This window comes from Dermochelys coriacea, chromosome 1 (genome assembly GCF_009764565.3).
Source record: "Dermochelys coriacea isolate rDerCor1 chromosome 1, rDerCor1.pri.v4, whole genome shotgun sequence".
NCBI lineage: Eukaryota > Metazoa > Chordata > Testudines > Dermochelyidae > Dermochelys > Dermochelys coriacea.
In genome coordinates, this window is record NC_050068.2 from 8,435,555 (window position 1) to 8,462,277 (window position 26,723).

The 26,723-nt window shown below is 42.6% G+C and overlaps 1 protein-coding gene across 2 annotated transcripts in view; it reads right to left on the bottom strand.

The window, feature by feature from the left end:
- Positions 1–1,278: 1,278 nt before the first annotated feature.
- LOC119849331 (disintegrin and metalloproteinase domain-containing protein 20-like) overlaps positions 1,279–26,723 on the bottom strand; it is a 168,947-nt gene continuing 143,502 nt past the window's right edge. The window contains exons 1-3 of one of the 2 annotated variants that reach the window (XR_006277529.1): positions 12,590–12,644; positions 8,307–8,358; positions 1,279–1,543 (exon numbers count right to left, since the gene is read on the bottom strand). Coding sequence is in view for 1 of the 2 variants with exons in the window: in XM_043504015.1 (XP_043359950.1) it covers positions 1,502–1,543; positions 8,307–8,358; positions 14,940–15,057 (212 nt within the window). In the remaining variant the exon portion in view is untranslated. Of the gene's footprint in view, positions 1,544–8,306; positions 8,359–12,589; positions 12,645–14,939; positions 15,058–26,723 lie in introns of those variants that run through there. The other variant, XM_043504015.1, reaches the window with a different exon arrangement.

A 26,723-nucleotide genomic window follows, 5' to 3' on the forward strand; every position in this document is an offset into this window, starting at 1 on the left:
GCTTAAATATTTTACAAATGTGTCGTTTGTCACTGATGTGGGATTCTTCCAAAGATTTTAAGCTGGCCAGGCATGAAGCCTGGTACTGAAAGATAAAAACTTGTCTAAACTAAAATCTAGCACTTTAAACTAACATTTTAAGTGCTAGATTTTAGTTTAGACAAGTTTATAACATTACCAAATTCAAGGTCTATTTTGGTCAATTTCACAGTTTCAGATATTTACATCTGAAATTTCATGGTGTTATAACCATGGGGTGCCAACCCAAAAGAGGGTTGTGGGGTGGGGTCGCAAGGCTATTGTAGAGAGTCATGCTTATTTCTGTGCTGCTGCTGACAAGCACTGCCTTAGAGCTGGGCAACCGGAGAGGAGCAAATAGCGCAGATGTGAGGGTTGCAAGGTATGGGAGGGTCATCACTTTTTTGGGGGTGCAGGGCTGGCCTTACAAGTGGGCAACTGCCCAGGGCCCTATGGTCAGGAGGGGGCTTGTGTTCCCCCCCCCCAGCCATTCCAATGCTCCTTTAAGCCCCAAGTTCTGGGTCCAGAGCCAGGGAGGGCCAGCTCCGTGATTGCTTCCTATGTAGTGAGCCTTCTCCCTGCAGCTCAGGAGCAATGGGGAAAGGAAGCAGGATGGGAGTGCTGAGCTTCCTGTAGCCAGGGAAGGTTCCTGGAGGGGGATCTGATCTGGCTCTGGGCGTGGCCCTTGCAGGAGAAGAAGAAGTGTAGCCCTTCCCCAGCCCTGCCAGGACTAGCAGCAGGAGTCCAGTGCATGGTAGAAGCCCCAGCTGGGGCGCCTCCAGCTCTGCCCTTTCTCAGCATATTTCACTGTGGAGATTTCATGGTCCATGATGCATTTTTCATGCATGTGAATTTGGTAGGCACACACACACACACGCACAAAGGTGTTAGGGAAGCACTTATCATAACAAGTTTGAGATTGCTTCCACAACCATCACTGGTGGTAAGAAGAGACTGAGGGAGGTTGGGGGCTTCTCCACACACGTATACCAGCCTGCAGTGGTGTATGGCAACAGAGGATGCTCAAGTCCCCCAGTGGGTACTAGTGAGGGAAGGAATTCTCTGACAACTGTTCATGAGGTTTGTACACATATACAGTGGAATAGACATGTGCATACACTCAAAGAACAGCTAAGTTTCAGCTTTCTAGAGATAGAGAGTTCTAGGGATACGTCCTAGGGATATAGAGGACAGGACCAGCTTAGAAACAGGATGAGATTCTATGAAGTCCTGAGGAGACACTTATGTGAATACAAAAAGAGAAGGACAAAATCTATTTATTTAAATAAAGTGGAACAGAAGAACAATAAGCTGACAGTTTCAAAAAAGGTAATTCTCCATGAATCCCACGTAACTGGGAGTTTTGACACACCACTATCTCAGCAGGGTTCCACATATTCTTTCAATGGCCGAACTGATAAGAAAAACATTGCTTTTTCAATCTTCCCGTATCATGTGTTCTGTTAAACAAATAGCTGCCCTTCTAATGTTTAGACCGAATACTGCTTTTCTTCATCACACTCTTCTAAAAAAAAAAACAAAAAAACACCAAAACAATACAATGATTAAAGCATAGTCTATCTAACTGGCAAACTTTATGTAGCTACATTTATCCTGCCTATAGTCATTCAGGATTTGGCATTCAGAGTTCTAAGCTCCCATATACCTTTGGAGCCATTTTTGAAGAAGCAAAAGTTTGTACAACATGGAAATATCTGCTAAACCTACCAGTTTCCATGTGATAAGTATTACTACGCCAAAACATTTAAAAAAAGCTCTTAAGAGACCTTAAAGTTGTACAGCTAAACCCTCAAGTCAGGACATGTTCTTTCTTTCTTTAGGTTTATAATAAAAGTCTCACCATTCATCCATCTTATCCCTTAGAAAACTATCACAAAATTAAAATATAAATAATCACACAGCCCAGGATTACTTGAGATATAAATAAATAAATATGACAATATAAAACACTGATGCCTCCAAGCCTCAGCCAGTTGCATAAATAACCTTAATTCTGCCTCTTTTGTGAATGCTCTTGGATACTGCATTAAATGCTCACTGTCACAACCCAATGGCCCCCTCCCTCAGAGCATCCCCTGGGGAGGCAGATCCACATTGTATGTTGCTAATGCTATTGCAGGCATCACAAAGCATTTTGGGAAGGGTTAAAGATGTGAGTGTGGAGTATAAGATTCCTTTTCAGGTTGCAAAAGGCTGAAGAATGAGGGAGAAAGAAAGGAACGGGTTAACTTGACGATTCAGCTAGGCTTGAAGATAAGGGGAGAAACTGCCACTCAAAGCCAATGCACACACAAACAAGCTCCCTGCTGCTAAACAGCCAAAAGCCTGTGGGAAAGGAGAACTGAACCAAACAGACCTGAAAGGGGGGGTGCAAACTAGTAAGAATGCAAAGGTCAGCGAATGGGAATATAACAGTCTCACGACCCTGAAGCCAATGTGTTTTGGAAAAACCAAGGAAGCCTCGGAAGGCCGGTTTGGACAGGTACAGAGAGCAAGGGGGACAAAGGTCCATGGATGAAAAGCCCCCAGAAGAACCCAGGAATTAAAACCCTCCCGAGAGCTGTAGCAAGTTGGAGATCAACAGTGGACCCTGGATGACCCATGCAGAGGACAGAACTTCTGTCCACCCTTCCCCCCTGCTTCTTACATTACACCCAGGCTTGGCCAGCCTCGGGCAGTACATGTGTGAGTATGAAAGTGGGTTAGGGCTTGAGGCACTAACGCTTTCTTTCTTCCTCTGAGTGATGTGGGGAAATGCCCCCCAGCACTCTCTGCTGTTATGTTATTTTATTATTTTGTCAATAAAGCTTTAAAACTCAGGTCACTTGGTGTGCTCCGTCATCTCCTCCCCTAACCATCCTATGGCCTCAGCCTGATCACCTGATGCCTCAGGCAGATTGGTAACTTAAATCTGTCACATCACATACTGGTTTTCAAATGTCATAGATCATTACACATTTTTTCTACAACTGTGTGTGTTTGTCTCTGTGTGTAGCATCTTGCAATACATTTTTTACCCTTGAGTACTTATACTGAAAATTTTACAACTAAATGAGTGTAAGTTCACTTAGGTCCCAATCCAGCAAGTAGCTCCATTAGGGAGAATCCCACCCTATGCTCAGTGGAACTTGTTGTCAGGAGATGTTGTGAAGGTTAAAAGTATAACCAGGTTCAAAGAAGAACTAAATAAGTTCATGGAGGATAGGTCCATCAATGGCTATTAGACAAGATGGTCAAGGATGCAACCCCATACTCTGAGTGTCCTTAGCCTCTGATGGCCAGAAGCGGGGAGTGGATGACAAGGGACATCAATTGATGATTGCCTGTTCTGTGCATTTCCTCTGAAACATCTGACACTGGCCGCTGTCAGAAGACAGGATACTGGACTAGATGGACCATTGGTCTGACCCAGTATGGCCATTTTTATGTTCTTAATTAGGGAGGTCAAAAAAGAATTTGAAGAGCAACTAGCAAAAGACCCAGAAGTTAACAGTACAAAAATTTTCTAAATACATCAGAAACAGAAAGCCTGCCACTGGACGATTGAGGTGCTAAAGGGGCACTCAAGGAAGACAAGATCATTACAGAGAAGCTAAATTAATTCTTTGCATGAGTCTCAGTGACTCTAGATTGAACATGCTCAGTCAGATTGCCAGCACCATAAACACCTGTGGCATCTAAATGTTAAACTGAGATCTTTTCTCAAGTACCAGCAACGTGTTATCAGAACTTAGTTCACAGTTCTGCTGATTTCTCATAGTGAACTTGTTTCTGCTGGGTTATGAAGGGCCAGAGTCATATCATAGGAAATACTCTTTACACTCCACTAGTATCTCAGGAAGATGTTAAATAGTGGCAACTCAAGTTAGATATTTTCAAACCAGCAGGTCTGGATAACTTTAATCCAAGAGTTTTTAAAAGAGCTGGCTGAGGAGCTTGCTCAACTGTTAATGTTGATTTCCAATAAGTCCTAGAACACTGAGGAAGTTCCAGAAGACAGGAAGAAAGCTAATGTGCCAATATTTAAAAATGGTAAACATGATGACAAGTATCAGATGACAAGTATGATGACAAGGTAATTATAGGCCTGTCAGTCTGACATTGATCCCCGATAAGATAATGGAGTGGCTGATATGGTGCTCCATTAAAATAATTAAAGGAGGGCAATATAATTAATGCCAATCAAAATGGGTTTTTGGAAATTAGATGCAGTCAAACTAATCTGATATCTTTTTTGACCAGATGTCAGGTTGATAAAGGTAATAGTGTTGTTGTAATATACATCTAAGTCATTTGACTTGGTACACATGAGCAGATATGGCAATTTCCTGCACTAACTTTGGGAGGTCTTACTGTATTAAGTGTATGCATCGTTGTGGGCCAGGGATTGTAAATAATTCTATGACAGAGGTAACTACAGATCCTCCAGTAATTCAGAAGAATTGTGGTGGTGATGGGGGGAGGGGATGGTGGGGAGACAACAGGTTATTAGGTAAATTCACTCAGATTGTAACCACCTGCCTGGGTGATGCTTGCATATATTAGTTCAAACTGGATTATCCAGAAGCCAACAGACAAAGAAAGGACTTTTGTATAAATTGCCTGAGTTTAAACTGACTCAGGGCTTTCTTTCTGATCCAGCAAACAGACAGTACCTTTTATCCCCAGGATGGGAGGAAGGTTTGGAAGGACTGATACCTGCCATTGGGGTGGACTTGGAGTGGGGTGACATCTGGTAAGCTTTTTAGCACGTGTGTAAATTCTTGTATTATTTTAATCTGTGTTTTTAATGTTTTCACCTTAAGAAGAAATGTGCTTGCTTAGAAAGGGCTGTGTGGTAACTTCGATCTGTGGGCAATTACAACTGTGCACAGCCTCTGAGAAGAAAGCAAAGTGCAGACACTGGCCAGTTTAGGCCATCTGGCTTGCTGGGGAACTCACAGTGTAGACAGGGAACTGTGCTGCCTAGAAAAACTCCGGTCAGGAGAGAAATATAGAGATGACGTCTGATGAGCCAGGAACCTACAATTGGTGCCTTTGCTGGACCATGAGGGGAAAATACAGGTGCAGTTGCCCTGAACTATGACTATTTTGATTTAAAATCTAGAAAGATATAAAATTAACATGGCACACATTAAATGGATTAAAAGCGGGATAATGATTAGGTCTCAAAATGTAATTGTAAATGGGGAATCATCAAATGGGTATGTTTCTAGTAGGGTGCCACAGAGACCAGTTCTTGGCTCTAATTTAACATTTTTATTAATGACCTGGAAGAAAACACAAAATCATCACTGATAAAGTTTACAGATGACACAAGCATTGGGGGAATAGTTAATAACAAAGAGGACTGGTCACTGATACAGAATGATCTGGACCACTTGGTAAAAGGGGCACAAGCAAACAATATGCATTTTTAATATGGCTAAATATAAATGTATATATCTAGGAACAAAGAATGTAGGCCATTCTTACAGAATAGGGGACTCCATCCATGAAAAAGATTTGGTGGTCATGGTGGATAATTAGCTAAACATGAGCTTCTAGTGTGATGCTGTGGACAAAACAGCAAATGTGATCCTGGGATGGATAAATTTGGCACTGATGCAACTGCTGATGGAATACTGTATCCAATAGTCAAGAAGGATGTTGGTAAATGGGAGAGGGTTCAGAGAAGGGCCACAAGAATGACTGAAAGATAGAAAACATGTCTTATAGTGATAGACTCAAAGAGCTCGATATATTTAGTTTAACAAAGAGAAGATTTAGGGGTGATTATAAGTACCTACACAGGAAAGAAATGTTTAATACTAGCCTCTTCAACTGATCACAGAAAGGTATGATCCAATGGATGAAAGATGAAATAACACAAATTCAGATGGGAAATATGGTGTAAAGTTTTAATTACTCTCACTGTTGACCACTGGAATAACTTACCAAGGATCATGGTCGATTTTCTATCCCTGACAATTTTAAAACCAAGATTAGACATTTTTCTACAAGATCTGCTATAGGAATTATTTGGGGGAAGTTCTGTGTTATACAGGAGGTCAGACTAGATGATCACAATTGTACCATCTGGCCTTGGAATTTATGAATCTCTGATTCACTCAAGAGTAGTTTTGATAGTATATCCTAGCTATTAATTTTAAAAATAAAGAAAGAAATTCTATAATCTGATTTATTTTTAAAACATTTCCGGTCTCCTACCCTGAACAAATAGCAAACTCAGTGAGGCAACTGGCCTGATTCTGAGCTGAGTTCCAATGTTATGAATCCAGAGTTTCTGTCATACTATGCCCAAATCAAAGCTGATTTTCACTAAAAAGAACTTTTTCTCCTAAGGACTATTTTCCTGCCAAATATCAACTTGCTATCCCAAAATGTTTCTGTGCTATAACTGTTCAGAAAAAGCTTGCATGAATTTTCTTGTGTCAGGAAAATGTATTTCACTCCCATTCTCCTTGTTTGTAAAATAGCTCAATAACTTTTTTGCTTACAATTAAACAAAACAAAAACCAATCAACAAAAAATAAAAGCAAACCATAAGCTTAAAAAATTTCATCCCCAAAAGTGAATGTTTTGGAAAGCTACAAGGAACTAAAATAATAGATTAAGATGGAATTGGTTTGAGAACTGTAATTGTAGTAATTGCAATACATGTGCTCCTCCTGTCATATTCTGGCTTTATTATTTTCAGATCCGCATTTTCCTTTTTTTCAATTTGAAAAATGATGAGAAGTTTTGATGACCTCCCAGACTAAGTAATGCTCATATGCTCTTCACATATTAAAGATTTTAGCGTGGTAGCCATGTTAGTCTGTATCAGCAAAAACAAGGAGTCCTTGTGGCACCTTAGAGCAGAGGTGGGCAAACTACGGCCTGCGTGCCACATCCAGCCCACAGGATCATCCTGCCTGGCCCTTGAGCTCCCGGCCAGGGAGGCTAGGCCCCCGTCTCCTCCCCTGCTGTCCCTCCTCCCCTGCTGTCCCTCCTCCTCCGCAGCCTCAGTGCACTGCGCTGCCAGTGCTCTGGCCCGCCACTCTTGCCAGGCAGGGTGGCGACATGGCTGAGAGCTCTTGCCACTCTGAGCGGCGTGGTAAGGGGGCAGTCAGGGGACAGAGACCAAGGGAATTGGATAGGGGGTGGGGTCGCGGGGGGCGGTTAGGGGCAGGGATGTGGATAGGGGTCAGGGCAGTCAGGGGAAAGGGGTGGTTAGACAGGGGGTAGGGTCCCGGGGGCAGTCAGGGGGCGGGGGTGTGGATAGGGGTCAGGGCAGTCAGGGGACTGGGAGCAGGGGGGTTGGATATGGGGTGGGATCCTGGGGGGTGGTTAGGGGCAGGGGTCCCAGGAGGGGGCAGTCAGGGGACAAGGAGGGGGGGGGTTGGATGGGTCGGACGTTCTAAGGGGAGCAGTCAGGGGGCGGGAAGTGGGAGGGGGCAGATAGGGGGTGGGGTCCAGGATGTTTGGGGAGGCACAGCCTTCCCTACCCGGCCTTCCATAAAGTTTTGCAACCCCGATGTGGCCCTCGAGCCAAAAAGTTTGCGCACCCCTGCCTTAGAGACTAACAAATTTATCTGGGCATTAACTTTCATGGGCTAGAACCTACTTCATCGGATGCATGGAGTGGAAAATATAGGAGCAGGTATAAATACATGAAAGGATGGGAGTTGCCTTACCAAGTGTGAGGTCAGTCTAACGAGATAATTCACTTAACAGCAGGATACCAAGGGAGGAAAAATAACTTTTGAATTGGTAATGAGAGTGATCCATTTCAGACAGTTGACAAGAAGGTGTGAGTAACAGTAGGGGGAAATTAGTACTGGGGAAATAGGTTTAGGTTTTGTAATCACCCAACCCACTCCCAGTCTTTATTCAGGCCTAATCTGATGGTGTCCAGTTTGCAAATTAATTTCAGTTCTGCAGTTTCATGTTGGAGTCTGTTTTTGAAGGTTTTTTTGTTGAAGAATTGCCACTTTTAGGTCTGTTATTGAGTGACCAGAGAGATTGAAGTGTTCTCCTACTGGTTTTTGAATGTTATGATTCCTGATGTCAGATTTGTGTCCATTTATTCTTTTGCGTAGAGACTGTCTGGTTTGGCTAATGTACACAGCAGAGGGGCATTGCTGGCACATGATGGCATATATCACATCGGTAGATGTGCAGGTGAACAAGTCTCTGATAGTGTGTCTGATGTGATTAGGCTCTATGATGGTGTCCCCTGAATAGATATGTGGACTAAAGTGAACTATCTGAAAAACACTTACTGTGTCTGCAGCACCAGAATGACCTTGCGTTGTCTGTTTCTTTCTGGAGGACCTAGGATACAAACCACATACTATTTAGACAATACACTTTGTAAACAAGCTAAAATTGTAATTATGATGTATGGTTTTGAGAAGATGCTTATTAAAATCTATCAAACCAGCTGTGTTACATCACAGAATATTAATGATCTATGTAATCAGGTTTCTGCATTTCAGATTAAACCAATCTGGGTGAATGGGTTGCTCTTTCACTTTCAGTAACTGGCATCAATGTGCAAATGCTGGCTTCTGCCAATCTCTATCTCTGGCATTCCTCGCTCCAAGTTTTCCATAGCACTTCATATAAACTTTGACCCCTGAAAGGGACTGATACTAAATTGAGGTTTGGCCATGGGAAAAAATGCCAATAAAGCTGCCTAAGGCACCAGAGAAGCCTACCAGCTGTGGAAGACTGCAGGCAGAAGGGAAACTGAGGCAGCTGAGGTACCCAATGCTAGATCAGATAAAATACTCCTACAGCCACACACAAGTGTCTTATTAATCTGCAGGCAGCATGCTACTATAATAGATTCTGAACAAACTAAAATACTCTGATGACCAGGGAAGCTAGTCTCTGGACTATACCAGGTGAATTTTAGAAATAGAATGATCGTATTTTTTTCTTTATTGAAAGAAACAGGACATAAGATGGTGTCAGATTCTGAGCTAATCATCAGATTCTCAGCTGATCATCCCTTTGTCATTTTATCTTTTTAGCTGTGTGTAGCAAGAGGGCTTGGCCTCCCTCTGAGACTGACGGGGAGGGACAGCAATGCACCTCTACACTGTGTAACCTTAACATTGCATTAACTTTTTCTACATTGAATTTCCTTCCTTAAAAAAAAAGGAATTTTTCTTTGCTTAGTAATAGCATTTAAATAGTCCCAATTATGCATTACAGTGCTAACATCTATGAGGAAAACTGGGAAGGAAGGCCAGCCCCCACCTATGCTTCTACTAAAGCCAGTCAAATGTTTTCATGTGGAACATTTCCCCAGCAGAAAAAATGAGGTTTTGTTCTCACTGAATTTTTTGCAGGGAGACTTCAATTCTGATGGAAAAAAACATCAATCAGAATTCATCAGGTGTACATACACGGCTTTATTGATTTCTGCAAGTGAAACATTCTTTGACAGAACTAGGGCTGTAGACTGATCTGGTAGAATGGGCTGTAGCTCTAGGAGGTTGGGTTGGAATTAGCAATCTCATAAAATAAAATGTCAGGTTTCAGAGTAGCAGCCGTGAAACCTGTCATTATGCAAGGCACTGAATTTAGCCGTATAGAGTGGAAAAATAAAATAAAATGCAACCAGAAATCCATTTTGAGAGTCTTTGGGTTGAGACAGGGGCTTCTTTAACTCGGTCTCTGAAGCATTTTCCTATCTCTAGATGGATATCAGGAGAGCTTTGATTTTCTAAGGTGTGAAGAGCAGCTTCTTCCTTGGAATGGTGAGGTTTAAGTTAAAAATGGATGGGATGGGTTACTCACCTTGTAGTTACTTGAGTTCTTTGAGATGTTGTCCCTATGTATAGTGCACTTCAGGGTTGCATATGTGCTCCATGCACCCAGGACCAGAGATTTTTCGCTAGCAGTGTCGATCTGGTCCACGCATGCGCCCCTGCTCTTCTCATGCTCTGCACTGAGGGAATAAAGGGAGCTGCCAAATTGCTACCACTTTTGTTCCTTCTTGATTGGTAGGCCCCCAGAAACCTAGGAAGTGGGGAAGGTGGGCAAGTAGTGTACTACTGATAGGAACAAAATGTTTCAAAGAACTCAAGTAACTAAAAAGTGAGTATCCAATTGTCCTTCAAGTGCTTATAACCGGTGCCTGAAGTGCTATGCCACAACAGAATGCAGAACTACCCTGCCCAGATGCACATCCGAGGTGCCTGTTTGCACTGAAGAATAGTGTCTCACGAATGGAAATACGTCATTCTGCATCAGCTCTGGAAGCAGTGGACGCATAGTCTTGCATGATCAGTCACAAAGGTGCAGGTTGCCATATGACTCAGGAGATGTCTACAGTTCCTTACTGAGGTTCATGGACTCCCCTGCATCGTCCTGACTAGATATGCTAATGTTATGAATCTGTCGGTGGGGAGGTAGACCCTGGCTGTCAATGAATCCAAGTATGCCCCTATGAATTGTGTTTTCACTACAGGGTAGTATGTTGGTACTTGGGAAAAAAGACAGTATAGAGGACGACTGGGATATTGAAAGACCCTGCCTACCTATGAGCAGAGAAGACTTGGGTTCATCTGAGACAAAGAGGTCTTTAGGGAAGCTAAATGCCTCCAGGACCAGAGGTCAGCTGAATAGAGGGGGGACAAGTGTGAGTCCAAGCTGAGAGGGGTCAGTCCTGGTGCTACTCTGGTCTTTGCGGGTCTCTGGCAATCTCACTGCATAGTAGTTTTCTGTGATGCAGAGGCCATGGATAGTACAGAGGATTCAGTGATCAGTACTGAGACTTTAGAAACATCACAGTGTCTCTTGTATTGTTTCTTTAGTACCAGATTCCCAGCATGGGTCAGTTGGTATCCACTACCGCTGAGTACCACCAAGAGCCGCTGAAAGTCTTTTTTTAGCTGGTACTGGGCGCTCAGTACTGGAAGAGCTTGGAGCCTCAATAGCACTTCTTTCTTGGGCATCCAGTCTCTGACATGATCCTGGTCTCTTGGTGCTGACAACTGTCAGATAATTGGAAAACTTCTTCTTCGAAGCCTTAGAGGAGCCTCCCATGTTCTCTTCCCAAGAAGGCCTATCAGGAAAATAGGTGGCAGTGGAAGTCAACAGGGCATTTCAGTTACTGAAGACTGTTTTATGTGGGGACTGTGAAGGCCTGGGTCTGAGGAGGGTCACAGGGAGCACCCTGTCATAAGAAGTCTATGTTTCATCTACCTGTTCTTCCTAGACCTGCTCCTGAAATCAATAAAGATTCAGCACCTAGAAAGGCAATAGAGACAGCTAGCATGCCCATCGCTAATGGGAATGGACTTTTGGAAAATTATGCAGCATTTAAACCCAGGAGACCTACACATATCCAGGAGAAATAACTTCTTCTAAGGAGGAAGAAGAAAGGCCCCTCAGGATGGGAAGAAAACTCACAAAGCACCCCCAAATTAAGTCCAGCAAACAGAATAAAAAACAAAACAAGCCCTCAAAATAATGAAAATAGACCAAACTAATGTAGCTAGAAGCAGGCACTGCAACATTCACCCATCTTAGGCCAAAACCATTAAGAACTAATTGAGGGGAGGTCTTCCAACATTGAACAGGCATCACTATCAAAAATCTCCAATCAAAGGCACATGCACACCTGAAATGGAACACTCATAGGGTCATTACTTGAAAAGAACGGAAAATTCCCAAACACGACAGAAGTACAGAGATCACATAACAGCAAAAAAAGGAAGGCTATGGAAGGACAGATGATTTGGGCATGAGACAAAGTGACTCATCAGCTATATGACTGCCTTGTGAATGATTAAGTTTTCCCCTAATCAGGTTTCCTCTCTATATAGCCTCACTGACCAGCCATTCAGGTTTTCAGGTGACTCCTCTTTGTCTTGTGACTCGACCTTCTGACTGTCTGATTCCCTACTCTGGCACTTTGAGTGCAGAAGGTAGGGGCCCGCAAGGATTCTAAAAATTAATATTGGCCACTCCAGGCTTGTATTAAACTCCCAAGGTTACAATTTCTCTCTGACCTTGGATGGGTAGATGCTGCCACCACCCAAATGCAAAAAAAAAAAAAACCCTTTGAAACCAACCAGAAAGGCGCATTTGGGAATTCCTTCCTGTGGGGGTACCCTCAAGCCCTTTCATCCCCCCCTTCCGGGGAAGAGCTGAGAAAGAAAAACAAAGGAAATTGGCTGCTGCCAGCAGCTAAACAAACAACATATGCACAAACCTTTTAGGACACCAAAAAGCCAATCCTGTTTTTTAAAAAGGTAAATTTTATTAAAAACAAAAAGGAAGAAAATACATTTGAAACTTAGGCTTTTGCTAGATTTAAAAAAAAACACTTACAAAATTTGAACATCAAGAATAACCTTCTTGAGGTCCAGCTTAAAGGTTACAAGCAAAACAAAAAGCATTTGGGGTTAGCACAGAGGAGTACACAAGCCAAGAAACAAACAGAAATAAACCTAATTGCATCTTTCTAAACGTTCCTGATCTACTTACACATTTGCGGGGTCCAAATAAGTAGTTCTAGGTATGATCTGATGATTTATGATCGTACCTGGCTTAAAGCTTCTCATCGCATAGCTGCTCCCTGTTTCCCCTCTTTCCCAGACAACACAACAAACAAAAAGGGAAAGGGTTTTTTCCCCCATTTAAAAAAGTTCTAGCCTTCCCATTGGCTCTTTTGGTCAGGTACCCACTCCCTTTCCTTTACCTTGGGACTTTTTTAACCCTTTACAGGTAAAGCAAGCAGAGAACAGCCACCAAGAGGGACTTTATAGCTAACTGACTGGCTGGGTGTCCATAAAAGGGAGCTACCCCTCCTTCATTTATCACACCCCTCTACATAGCCTCACTGAAGAGCCATTCAAGTTTTTGGATGGCTCCTCTTTGTCTTGTGACTCGACCTTCTCACCAAGTCACTCTTTAGTCTCACCCCTTTCAGGATAAGTTGGTGTGCACTCCAGTAACAGTCTGGGAACCTTGTTCCAGGGTTCTAGACCAACTCTAGGTCCACTAGGCCTTATGATATTTATCTAGAGCCTTTGTTAGGGTTTCCCTTGGTGGTCTGTAGGGGAACTCAGTCCCACCTTCTATCCTGGGTTCCAGCCCTAAGGTCAGCTTCTTCAGACCACCTGCTTCTTCCGTGGAGATCTTCCTCCTGTAGCCTGCTTAAAAATATTCTTCCCAAGCCCTCTTAAGGCCTCAACGGAAAGGTAACAAAGGAAAAAAAACAACAAAAAATAGTCCAAATATGTCTCTGGCCTCCCTTCTTTCAGGATATACCTGACAAGCCATAGCCCAAGCTCAGTATCCTCAGGGCTATCCGGAATTTTGCAGAACCCTCCTGGCAGTGTCATCCTCCACAGCACTCCTTTCTGTGAATCAGTTGGGAGAGATGTGTCCACCTCCTATGGCTGGATCTTTTTGAACTAGGCTTCTCCCTTTTTAATCTCCTGCTCCAAGACTGGCATGCCTTGCAGGTGCAGTGTGGTGGGGCTGCCTGAGGCCAAAACTGCATTTTAACCCCCCTTCTTGACTGATGTGGAGTGTGTACACTCCATCACAGGCCAGGAGACAGGAAGAGATGGGCATGCTTTCATAGTGGAGACAAGGAGGAGGGGAATCAAGTTTAACTGTGAATCAATCTATGTCAGAAACAGCTAGCTTGGATGAAAAGACTCCGTGAATCTGAAGAGAAGTCATGAGCTGCAGGGGAAAGATCTGGGGGAACACCACAGAAAACTCTGCCCACCCCAAAGAAAATTTACAATGGTGAGGAACGTGATACAGGAAAATACTTTTCGGAGTGTCTGTTATTTTATATAGATCTGGGTTTCTCATAGTACTAAGTAAAGAGTAGTGATGTTTTGGAATGCTGTGCAAAGTTTGTGTATGTCTGTTGGCTTTCATGAGAGATACCCTTGAAGAAGTAAACTGTAAAGACTCACCCCTTCAGTGGAATTCTGGGGAATGTGCAAAAGCTGTTGGGGAGACTGCACTAGTTTCAGCACCTAGACATTTGGACAGCAGGGGTCATCTCTGCCAAGAGCAGAGCAGACTTCAAGTCTGACACCAGGAGTGGGTGGCTAGAGGCACAAAGCCAGGAACTGTACCTAAGCTCAACCTCTGTCCCAACAAGGAAAGTGCACGTGGGATTCAATGTGTGGATTAGAACTGGGCAAAAAGATGAAGTGTCTGTGTCTCTGTGTGTGTGTGTGGGAGGTTCTCTTTATGTTAACATTGTCATGGTTTTGAGAAAATTTAATCCCAAAGCTGGCAGAATGTCAAAACCACAAAAAAAATTTTGAAGACAGGACTTTGTAGAAAAATTCCACTTTCAGACAACCAAAACGTAACTTTTTAGCTTCCCAGCTACCCTCAAGAAAGGCTCTTGTCAATTTCACAATAAATTGACAAGAGGCCTCCAGCCCTGCTTCTGGAGAGGCAGAGAGACCCTTCACTCTGTTTCCCTGCCAATCCCCTCAAGTTTCCAGAGCAAGTAAGGTGCTGTCCTGCTGCTCTGCCTGTGTGTCCCTTAGAGCCAGCTGGGAAAGTGGGGAGACAGAGCTTCTTACTGTCTATCCTCCTGGAGCTAACGGAAAGGTGGGAATTTGAAGGTTTAGACTAAACTAAGTTTTGGCAGAAAATTTCCAACTGGCTCTAAGTTAGATTTCCTCACAGCAGTCTGGTGAGTGTCCAGCAGTGGGAAGCCCAACCAGATCTGTGACAGCACCCTAGGCTAATATTGGACCAGTTAGGAAGTGTAACAGAGGTGCTTTTGCTGGTGACCAGCAATGCTTGGCAAATTTACAGCCAAGTGTAACACTGGGGGAGCTGGGATTAGAAATAAGTAAAAGTGTCATAATCTTATCATATATTGTAAATATGAATGGAATTTTACTTACCTGCTAAAGAACTGAGCAATTTGAGTTCTTTTATGCACAGCAATGCTGAGAAGCAGAAGAAGAAGAAGTATGCTTCCAATTGCTATTCCCATAATGATGACAATGTCACTATTGGACACTTGGAAACAGACACAGAACATTACACTTTGTTTGCACTTAGGTCTTACTCATATCTGTAACAAACATTTCCATATAAACAGAAGCTTGTCCCTGTATAAAGTGTGCATGCCTCAGACACACATACAGCTATCTCATATGTACATTAACAATATTAGCAAAGAGGGCCTCCAAATTTGTTTTGTCTGCACAAAAGATGTCAGCATTGCTGCTTGTTTCTGCTGTGCATTCCCCCTAGTCATGGATGCCATGTGCTGGCAGAATGTGGGCACACTGTGTGGTTGGCATATTGCACATGAATTATGATGCAATATATCTGACAAAAAAAAAAGCTAATGCAGTTTCAGGTTGTGTATGCACAAGCATCAGATCATGGAGTAAGGAAAGAATACTTCTTTTCTTTATGGGCTTAGAGTGACCACACCTAGAATTGAGTTCATTTTTCAGCACTACAGTAACAAAGATATTTACAAATTAGGGGGAGTGAAAAAAAAATAACGAAACTATCAGGGATCTTGAGGGTTTGATTCACAAGGAAAAAGTAACAGAGATACAGGCTTGGTTGAGCAATGACTAAGGGGGATCATGGCAACAGTCTACAAATATGTAAGTGTTCTCAAATGAGAATGCTCTGCTTCTGCCAACACTGGTAATTCAACCAGAGCACACCAGCAAATGTTAGCTGCCCCTGTAAGAGAGGCAGTCTCTCGAAACCTGGATCCCAGCCTTGACAGAGCTTTAAATTTCATACCCAACATCCAGAACTGCAGCCACAAATGAACAGATACATGGGACAGATCACACAACATTACTGTTATATGTCAATAGCTAACTCACTCAGTTCAAGAGGTGAGCCACTGTCTTCTGCACCAACTACCTTCTGGGGGCAGATTCAGACCCACAGGAAGCATGGAAGGAGTATATAGGCCAGACAGGGTCCTTCCCTGGGACCATCCCATGAACAGAAAAACACTTCTCTAAGGTAGTGGCACTAACACACAAGGCACCAAATGGGAAAAGAATTCTGGGTGATACATACATGGAATACATGTGGACATCACATCTTGAGGAACTACAGTTACTGTAGGCAAAGTAAGAGACGGTTACAGTTACTCACCTTGTGCAGTAACTGAGGTTCTTCGAGATGTGTCTCTCTTTGGGTGTTTAGGTGTTTGTGCGCCCCTGTGCGCGCAGTCGGAGACTTTTAGTAGCAGAGCCACACGCATGTGTGGTCCCTGCCTCGCGCTGCTGCAGGCAGTTAACTGACGCTGTGCAACCAACCCCCACTCAGTTCCTTCTCTGCTGCAGAGATTAATAAGAAAATTCCAAAGTAGAGTGGAGGAGGGAGGGTAGTGGAGCACCCAGAGGGACACACCTCTCGAAGAACCTCAGTTACTGCACAGGGTAAGTAACCTTCTCTTCTTCTTCTTCTTCTTCTTCGAGAGCAGTCCCTGTGGGTGCTCCACTTTAGGTGACTTCAGAGCAGTGCCCCTCAATGGGAGGAGGGGCTTCGGAGTTGAAATCGTGACCTCTGATAGCAGAGACCATCCGAAGGAGGTATCAGATGTGCCTGTTGCTCTAAGACATCGAGCTGTCTAGAGGTATGAGCCGAGGCCCAGGCAGCAGCTCTACAAATGTCCGTGAAAGGTACATTGTGCAGGGAAGCCATGGAGGCAGATATGGCTCTAGTGGGATGTGAGCAAATCCCCATGAGGGACTGGCAGTCGCACTGATGATAAGAGTTTTGTGCCATTATGGATCTACGTGGAAAGTCTTTGCTTAGAGATGGTGCTCCTTTTGGAGCATTCAGTGATGGATAGAAACAGTCTGGGTGATTTATGGGATGGTTTAGTCCTGTCTATGTAAGAAGCCAATGCCCTCCGAACATCAAAATTATGAAATGTGTAATACGTTATCTGTGTGGGGTTTAGGGGTGTGGTCTGAGGGAGGCTTTATCCTCAAAGAAGATCATGTATGTGGTTCCACTATGAAAACCCACAGTGCTCCCACTTGTCTGACAGATGTCATTGACACAAGAAATGCTACTTTTATAGAATAGTGTAGCAGTGATTATGTTGTCCTGGGTTCACATGGGGAAGAGGTGATGATCTGAAGGACCAGGTTCAGGTCCCATGGTGTAGTAGGCTCACATAGTTCAGGGTAGGCATTACTGAGTCCTCTGAGGAAACATTGGGTCAGTAGATGGGTAAAGAAAGGATGGTAATCCACCTTGGGGTTGAATGTTGTGACGGTGGGTAGATGGACTTTTATTGAGCTCATGGATAGGTCTGACCATTTGAATTCTAATAGGTAATGCAGTATAGAGGGTAATGTCCCTGGGATGGAAGTCATCTGTTTTAGTTGGCACCAGGTCTTAACTCGTCTCCCCTTCAGGGTGTATGGGCGATAGTTCAGTTCTGTTCAACTGTGTAACTATATTTTGTACCTCCTCTGAATGGGTCAGCTCAGGTTCTGTGAGCCATGGAGGAGCCATGCTCTGACATGGAGTTACTGTGGATGCAGAACACGGCCTGAGTCCTGGGACAGCAGGTGAGACAGAAGTGGGAGTGCAATTCATGAATGCACAGTCATGCTGAGGGGGCAAGGATACCATGGTTTGGCGAGACCATGATTGTAGAATTACTATGGCCCATCTGGCCCGATCTTGTGGATCACTCAGTTCAAGAGAGGAATAGGAGGGAAGGTATGAAGAAGGGGAGCGTTCCACTCAAAGAGGAATGCATTGCCTAATGACTGCACACTGAGACCTGCACCGGAAGAAAAACGAGGGTGTTTGGTATTCTGTGCAGTTAATAAAAGGAGAGCTGGCTGTATTTTAAAGAATCCTTATTGAAGTTACAGGGACAAACCATCCCAATGTGTAGAAAGAATAGTAAATATGGCAGGCGACCAGCTTGGCTTAACAGCGCAATCCTTGATGATCTTAAACACAAAAAAGAAGCTTACAAGAAGCGGAAGCTTGGACAAATGACCAGGGAAGAATATAAAAATATTGCTCAGGCATGCAGGAGTGAAATCGGGAAGGCCAAATCACACCTGGAGGTGCAGCTAGCAAGAGATGTTCAGAGTAACAAGAAGGGTTTCTTCAGGTATGTTAGCAACAAGAAGAAAGTCAAGGAAAGTGTGAGCCCCTTACTGAATGAGGGAGGCAACCTAGTGACAGAGGATGTGAAAAAAGCTAATGTACTCAATGCTTTTTTTGCCTCTGTCTTCACAAACAAGGTCAGCTCCCAGACTGCTGCACTGGGCAGCATAGCATGGGGAGGAGGTGACCAGCCCTCTGTGAAGAAAGAAGTGGTTTGGGACTATTTAGAAAAGCTGGACGAGCACAAGTCCATGGGACTGGATGGCTAGGCAGCACTTCTGCAGAAAAGGACATAGGGGTTACAGTGGACGAAAAGCTGGATATGAGTCAACTGTGTGCCCTTGTTGCCAAGAATGCCAATGGCCTTTTGGGCTGTACAAGTAGGGGCACTGCCAGCAGATTGAGGGACGTGATTGTTCCCCTCTAATTGACATTGGTGAGGCCTCATCTGGAGTAATGTGTCCAGTTTTGGGCCCCACACTACAAGAAGGATGTGAAAAAATTGGAAAACATTGAGCAGAGGGCAACAAAAATGATTAGGGGACTGGAACACGTGACTTATGAGGAGAGGCTGAGGGAACTCGGATTGTTTAGTCTGCGGAAGAGAAGAATGAGGGGGGATTTGATAGCTGCTTTCAACTACCTGAAAGGGGGTTCCACAGAGGATGGATCTAGACTGTTCTTAGTGGTAGCAGATGACAGAATGAGGAGTAATGGTCTCAAGTTGCAGTGGGGGAGGTGTAGGTTGGCTATTAGGAAAAACTTTTTCACTAGGAGGGTGGTGAAGCACTGGAATGGGTTACCTAGGGAGGTGGTGGAATCTCCTTCCTTTGAGGTTTTTACGGTCAGACTTGACAAAGCCCTGGCTGGGATGATTTAGTTGGCGATTGGTCCTGCTCTGAGCAGGGGGTTGGACTAGATTACCTCCTGAGGTCCCTTCCAACCCTGATATTCTATGATTCTGTGAAAATAAAATCAGGTTCTTGAAAGAAGAACTTTATAATGAAAAAGTAAAAGAATCTGCAAAATCAGGATGGAAGGTAAGGTAACTGGCAGGGGAGGTTTTGTTTGTGCTCTTTCTTTGTTGTTCTCTCTCTGGATGGAGGGAGAGCAAGCAGGTACAACATCTTCTGAAAATATACCTGGAATAAGATCTAAAACCACAAAAATTGTAAGTAGGCAAGGAAATGTTTTAGGTTAAGTTTTGTTTTGGCTTGTGAATTTTTTTTATGCTACAGAGGTAGTCTTATTCCTGTTGTTGTACTGTGAAGCTGAGTCCAAGGGGGAATCCTCTGTGTTTTAAATCTTTTTATTACCCTGTAAAGTTACCTTCCATCCTGATTTTGCAGGTGTGATTCTTTTACTTTTTCTTTATAAATAAAATTTGTCTTTTAAGAACCCGATTGATTTCAGTGTCCTGAAGTCAAAGGGCCTGATCTGTACTTACATTGAAAGCAATTGGTTGGTATATTATTCTAAAGCCTCCCCAGGAAAGGGGGTGAAGGGGCTGTGACGCTGCACCCCATAACGCTTTCTGTGAATATGCTTATGAATGTATACATGACATAACTGGAATATGTTTTATGCTACATATGCCATGTAACATCTCTCTGTAAATGTTAAGATCTACTGAATATATTCATCCTGTTTGTATGCCTGTATTCGAAGTTATGAATACTGGCTATGTACTTGTTTAATTTTTTAAATAGACTCAGTGAAGCAGTTGGTCAGCTTCCTGAGAAAAGACTATTCTCAGTAAGTGCCCAATCAAGAAACACTTAAGCTAACAGTGAACTTGGAGACGCCAATCCACATCTGAGCTTTTCCAGGAACGTGGCCTGGCTGGTAAGGAACTCAGTCATGCATGGACATGTGACTTTCCCATGCGACTCCAAAACTTCATCTTGGAGCTGAATTCTGGATAGGAGAGAGGAGTGGGTCTCCACCCACATGAGAAAGTCTATTTAAGCCCCTGGGAGACCACTCCATTTTGTCTCCAGCAGGATCAAGAGATATCCTTTGGTGATGGTGAGGCTACCTGAAATAAACTGGAACAAAGGACAGTAACCACAGGGGTGAGTGATTGCTGGACCCACACTAGAAGGAAGCTAGTCTGTAAACAAAGCTTACTGGCACATCTCTGAGGGTGAACTTTCATCTGTAATCACTTTCTTACTGTATTAGGTTTAGACTTGCGTGTTTTATTTTATTTTACTTGATAATTCACTTTGTTCTGTCTGTTATTACTTGGAACCATTTAAATCCTACTCTTTTTATTTAATAAAATCACTTTCTTATTAATTAACCCAGAGTATGCATCAATACTGGGGGGGCAGCTTGGGGGGATATTTTGGGGGGACAGGGATTTCAAGTGAGCCTTCCCTGAATTTGTGTATAAATCACTTGGTGGTGGCAGCAATATCATCCTAGAACAAGGAAAGGAATTTGTGCCTTGGGGAAGTTTTAACCTAAACTGGTAGAACATAAGCTTAGGGGCTCTTTCATACAGGTCCCCACATCTACACCAGAGAGTTCGAGGGAGGGGACCCTGACAAAGGCAAAAAGATACCACCAGACCATCAAGTGTGACCTCTGTAGTACAGGACACTAACACCACTTGCCATCCCCACACCAAGCACAGCAACCAGAATTAGACCAAAGTATCACAGGCCTCAGGAGATTAAAATATTGTGTATGTCATAGGCAGAGAAAAAGCTGTTAGAAACCTGTTCAGTAACTGTTGTTCTTTGAGATGTGTTGCACATGTCCACTCCATTTCAGGTGTGTGTGTGCCCAGTGACCTGAATCCAGAGATGTTTTTCCCCATTGGGATGGCACATGTGCCCTCCATATACTCATGTTGCTAGCTGAGGGTATAAAGGGATGGAGCCTCCTCAGTCTGTTAGACCCTCAGCAAGAGGGTCTCTCTACAAGATAGAGGAGCAGGCAGATATTGGACAAGTGTTGGTATATAATCCACAAATACTCTTTATTGCTTACAAAATAAACTACTCACTCCACATTCATAACCCAAGCATACTACACCAGAGTCTGAAGATCAGAATTGAAGTCCCGATGGCCAGTCGATGTTCAGTCCGATCACAAAATGTGGAGAGCCAGCATTACCACATCTTAATCCAAACAGGGCTCTGGATCCACAAACAGATCCAAATTGCGAGTGTATTGAACATCTTTTATAATCCACTCCTTCATGTCATCAGTTTTCTGGGCAATTTCGAAGACAGTTCTGGGCAAATTGCCAAAACCCAAGATGTTTAGAAACAGTTCCAAGCCCCAGATGTTCCTCTTCCCCTAGTTCTTGTTTACAACTGCAGCAGCTACATTGCAACAGGTACATTGTCATGGCAATGCCCCCAATGTTATTTCCTTATCTGGTATTTCTCCATCTTTCTCATAACAAAAAGTTATTTTTCACAAACAGCTTTTGACCGCTTACAACTTCAAATTCTTGCTTTGGTCGTCAACATACAGCTCATGCCAAGCACACTTCATCCACACTAGGCCTATAACATATTACATGGACATATATCCCAACATGTCCCCTTTCTCTTACCAGAAAAAAGATATAGAGGGAATGAGGGGAGAGGGTCATGAAATGGACATGTGCAATACATCTCAAAGAACAGTTACAGAACAGGTTAGTAACTTTTTTTTTCTTCTTCAAGTGATTGCACATGTCCATTCTACTTCAGGTAACTCACAAGTTCAGATAGGTGGAGGGTTTTGGTGTCTGCCTGAATAAACTGTAACACTGCTCATCCAAATTTGACAGAATCTCTGGATTATTGAGTTATAGCATAATTTCTCATTAAAGCATGCACTGATGACTTGGCTGCAGCTTTACATTTGTCCCCTATGGTCACCTAAACCAAAAATACAGCATCCGTGGACTAACAGACTAACACTACTTTTAAATTCTGTAACTCTGGGCACCCCTCAGTGGAATACAGTAGGGACCATTATCTGAGAAGAATTTACGGTTCTTGTACTAGATTCATAGACTCCGAGGCCAGAAGGGACTATTGAGATCATCTGCTCTAAACTCCTGTATATCACAAGCCATGCAACTTTCCCACAATAATTTATTTTGAACAAGAGCACATCTTTAAAAAAAAACACCATTCCCTTTTCCATATGCCTCCATGAATTTAATTCTTCTTTCCTTCAATGTGTTGTAAAGATTTGCATACTAGTAAGGTCAGACTAAAGGGGCTGTAGTTGTCCAGATCACTTTTTTCCCTTTGTTAAATATATAGAGAGAGAAGGAGGATAAAGATAAGATCAACAGATGGCTCAATGATTGAATCTATGAGGAAGATTTTTGGATGATCAACCTGGGATACAAACTTTCTGGATCAAGGCTGTGACTGATAAGTAAGGCTTTAAACTAGGAGATGTGGGGGAGAAGTTGAGAAAAAAAAGTGTGTAATCTCCACGTGTAGCTTTAATACACAGGAGGAGGAAAATCAGCTAACTGAAGGACATAGTCAGGGATAAAGGCACACCATAAGGTACGAGTATGCACAGCAAGAAAAAGAAAATATAAATATGGATGGTAGTGGTAGTGTTACAGGTGTTATACTTAGTGAAAGACTGTACTTAATCTGGCTAGGAAACTAGGTGAGGTTCAAGAAAAACAACTGAGATGTTTACATACTAATGCAAAGACTCGGGGCAACAAAATGGGGGAAATTGAAGTACTGATGCATGAAATCGGATATTATAGGGATTTCTGAAACATGATGGAATAACATTCATGACTGGAATACAGATATTGATTGGTATGTGCTGTTTATGAGAGAGAATAAAGGTAAAGTGGTCAGGTAGCACTGTATATATATGCAGTAAACTGTAAAGATGAATGATGGCTGAATCAATCAATTTGGGGTATTAATATTGGATTAGATATTAATATTTACTAGAGAGATAAATACTACTGGTATGACATCATTTTGGGAGACTAATTGGGGAATGAATGTTACTAATAATGGTAAATGAACACTTTGCCTCACTTTTCAGTAGGGATAATATAGAACATGAGCCTGAAGAAAGGATGGGTGATGGAAAGGAGTATACAGAAATGGAAATTACCACATCCGAGGTGGAAGCTGTGCATTTAATTTTCTTTTTAAAGCAGATTAGTAAATCTGTATTTGTACTAACATTTCACCTCAGTTCAAACCTGACCTAGGTCACAAGTGAGTTTTGGAATCTTAATATGATCCCTGGAAATGGGTTCATCTCACACAACAACGCAAAGGTGTGTATAACAAAACAACTTAAAGTTCGCAATGTGCTCAAATTGGGTGGGGGGGGGGCTGGATAATCTGCATCCCAGAATACCAAAAGAACGAGCACATGAGATAGATTAATCAAAAATCCTTGTTCCTAGACTAGCAATAGCCAATGGACACCGAGTACTAATACTAACTAGACTAACACTACACTAATAAATGAACTAGTTATTAACAAAAATAGGTTTTTGGTCATACAGACCACAAGAGTTGTAGACACTACCAACAGTTCCATCTGGCCACCATGGCTGGGTGATAAGGAGGAACTGAACAATGGTTGGGCCTGCTCTTTTCTTTATGCCCTCAGGTGTGGGTGGCAGGAGGTGTGAGGGCACACAGAGTGCATGCATGGTCCCACTGGACACTGCTGACTGAAAGAATCTGGTTGCCCATTTTATTAAATGACATGTTCAGGTGAATTAAAAAAAAATCAGGTTTCTGTTTTCTTGCGACACAGTGAGAAGCCAAGTGTCAGGGAAGATAACACCTCTTTGGCTTTTTGCACCCACATTGGTTTACACAGACTAATATTCAGCTTTTATAACTTCTATCTTGCTTTAAGTTTCTGTATTATTTTTATGTGATGTTTTGAAAATGTATATAAGCATTGACTATTGTGATTTGTGCTTAAAATTATTATTTTAAAATATTTAATAGAAGTCTTTAGTTACAAGTTGTAAATATACTGCAAATGGCATGCCATAAATCCAAGGACCATTTTGGTCTGAAAGCAAAGAAACCACAAACAAATCCAAAGGTCTTTCAAATAACTGGACACATCTCTTATATAAGATACTGCTTGGTATAAATTCAATTTCAGATCTGGGGGGAAAAACAGACTTTATAAGATCCTTAGTTTTTACAAAAGTTCTGAATTCAAAAGAACGTAAGAATGTTCTCCATTCAGGATACTTCAAAGAGTAGTTGTGTGTAAGAGATGTTATCAGATCCTATAAAACCAAGTTTTAAAAGTGGGCCTTCTTTCCTTCTCATAGATTTTAAGGTCAGAAGAAACCATTGAGATCATCTAGTCTGACCTGCACATTGCAGGCCACAGAACCTCACCCACTCCTCTCTCCATGGAGAAAAAGTCTCAGTTTACAAAACTGTTCTTGAAAATAAGTTCTTCTATAAGCACTCTGAAGTCATTCTTGAAACTTTAAGAAAAACATTAATGATTGGAAAATGTTTTACAGAAGATGTTGGTAACTATCTAATACATGTTTCCTCTCAATGGTAGAAATCTTTGTTTATTCAATAATTGATGAAATAAGTCTTTTGAGATGTATATTTGCAAACATTTTGTGTCTAAATACAAATCTCATAATAACTTCTTAATGCCATTGTTATGTGAATAGGAGATTGTCATAACCATACAGCCAAGGATAGCCTAGAATTCCTCCTTACCTGTAAGGGGTTAAGAAGCTCAAACAACATGGTTGGCACCTGACCAAAAGGACCAATGGGGAAAGAGGATGCTTTCAAATCTTGGGGGGATTGAGGCGGAAGGCTTTGTTTTGTGTGTTCTCTTGGGAAGCAGAGAAGCATCAGGTCAGAAAACTCCTTCTCCTATAAACCATCCTAAAAGTCTCTCATATTACAAAAATTGTAAGTGAAAGCCAGGCAAGGTGTGTTAGATTCTCTTTTGTTTTGCTTGTGAATTTTTCCTTTGCTGGAGGAAGGTTTATTCCTGTTTTTTGTAACTTTGAAACTAAGCCTAGGGGAAGATCTGCTCTGTTTTTGAATCTTTTGTTACCCTGTAAAGTTATTTTCCAACCTGATTTTCCAGAGGTGATTTTTACCTTTTTTTAAAATGAAATCCTTCTTTTAAGAACCTGACTGATTTCTCTATTGTCCTAAGATCCCAGGAGTTTGGGTCTGTGATCACTTTGTAACCAATTGGTTATGATATTATTCTCAAGCCTCCCCAGGAAAGGGGGTGTAAAGGCTTGGGGGGTATTTTTGGGGAAAAGGAACTCCAAGTGGTCCTTTCCCTGATTCTTTGTTAAATCACTTGGTGCTGGCAGTGTACCCTCCAAGGGCAAATAATTTGTGCCTTGGGGAAGTTTTAACCTAAGCTGGTAGAAATTAGTTTAGGGGGTCTTTCATGAGGGTCCCCACATCTGTACCCTAGAGTTCAGAGTGGGGAGGGAACCCTGACAGAGATATATTATGTACAAATATAGCAAGGTCATTTAATACTACAACTGGTTACTAATGCAAGGAGCCATTTGAGTATAAAATATAACTGAAGGTTACTTACTTGTAACTGGATTTCTTCAAGATGACCCTTCATGTTCACACTAATAGGTAATGTGTTGGCTGGTGGCACCAAAAACAGTAGAACCTTCTCTAGGCAGGTTTCAGAGTAGCAGCCGTGTTAGTCTGTATCCGCAAAAAGAAAAGGAGGACTTGTGACACCTTAGAGACTAACAAATTTATTTGAGCATAAGCTTTCGTGAGCTACAGCTCACTTCATCAGATGCATTCAGTGGAAAATACAGTGGGGAGATTTAAATACACAGAGAACATGAAACAATGGGTGTTACCATACACACTGTAACGAGAACGATCTGGTAAGGTGAGCTATTACGAGCAGGAGAGCGGGGGAAAAAAAAACCTTTTGTAGTGATAATCAAGGTGGGCCATTTCCAGAAGTTGACGAGAACATCTGAGGAACAGTGGGGGGGGGCAGTGCCACTGATTTGAAGGTATAAATTGTCCCCAAATGTGAACGTTATGTTTCATGTTCTCTATGTATATAAATCTCCCCACTGTATTTTCCACTGAATAAATCCGATAAAGTGAGCTGTAGCTCACAAAATCTTATGCTCAAATAAATTTGTCAGTCTCTAAGGTGCCACAAGTCCTCCTTTTCTTCTCTAGGCTTGAATAATCAGTGGCACTGCCATGGGTACCCACATGGCCCCACAGTATGCCAACATTTTTATGGCTGACTTAGAACAACGCTTCCTCAGATCTCGTCCCCTAATGCCCCTACTCTATTTGCGCTACATTGATGACATCTTCATCCTCTGGACCCATGGAAAAGAAGCTCTTGAGGAATTCCACCATGATTTCAACAATTTCCATCCCACCATCAACCTCAGCCTGGACCAGTCCACACAAGAGATCCACTTCCTGGACATTACGGTGCTAATAAGCGATGGTCACATAAACACCACCCTATACCGGAAACCTACTGACCGCTATTCCTACCTACATGTCTCTAGCTTTCATCCAGAT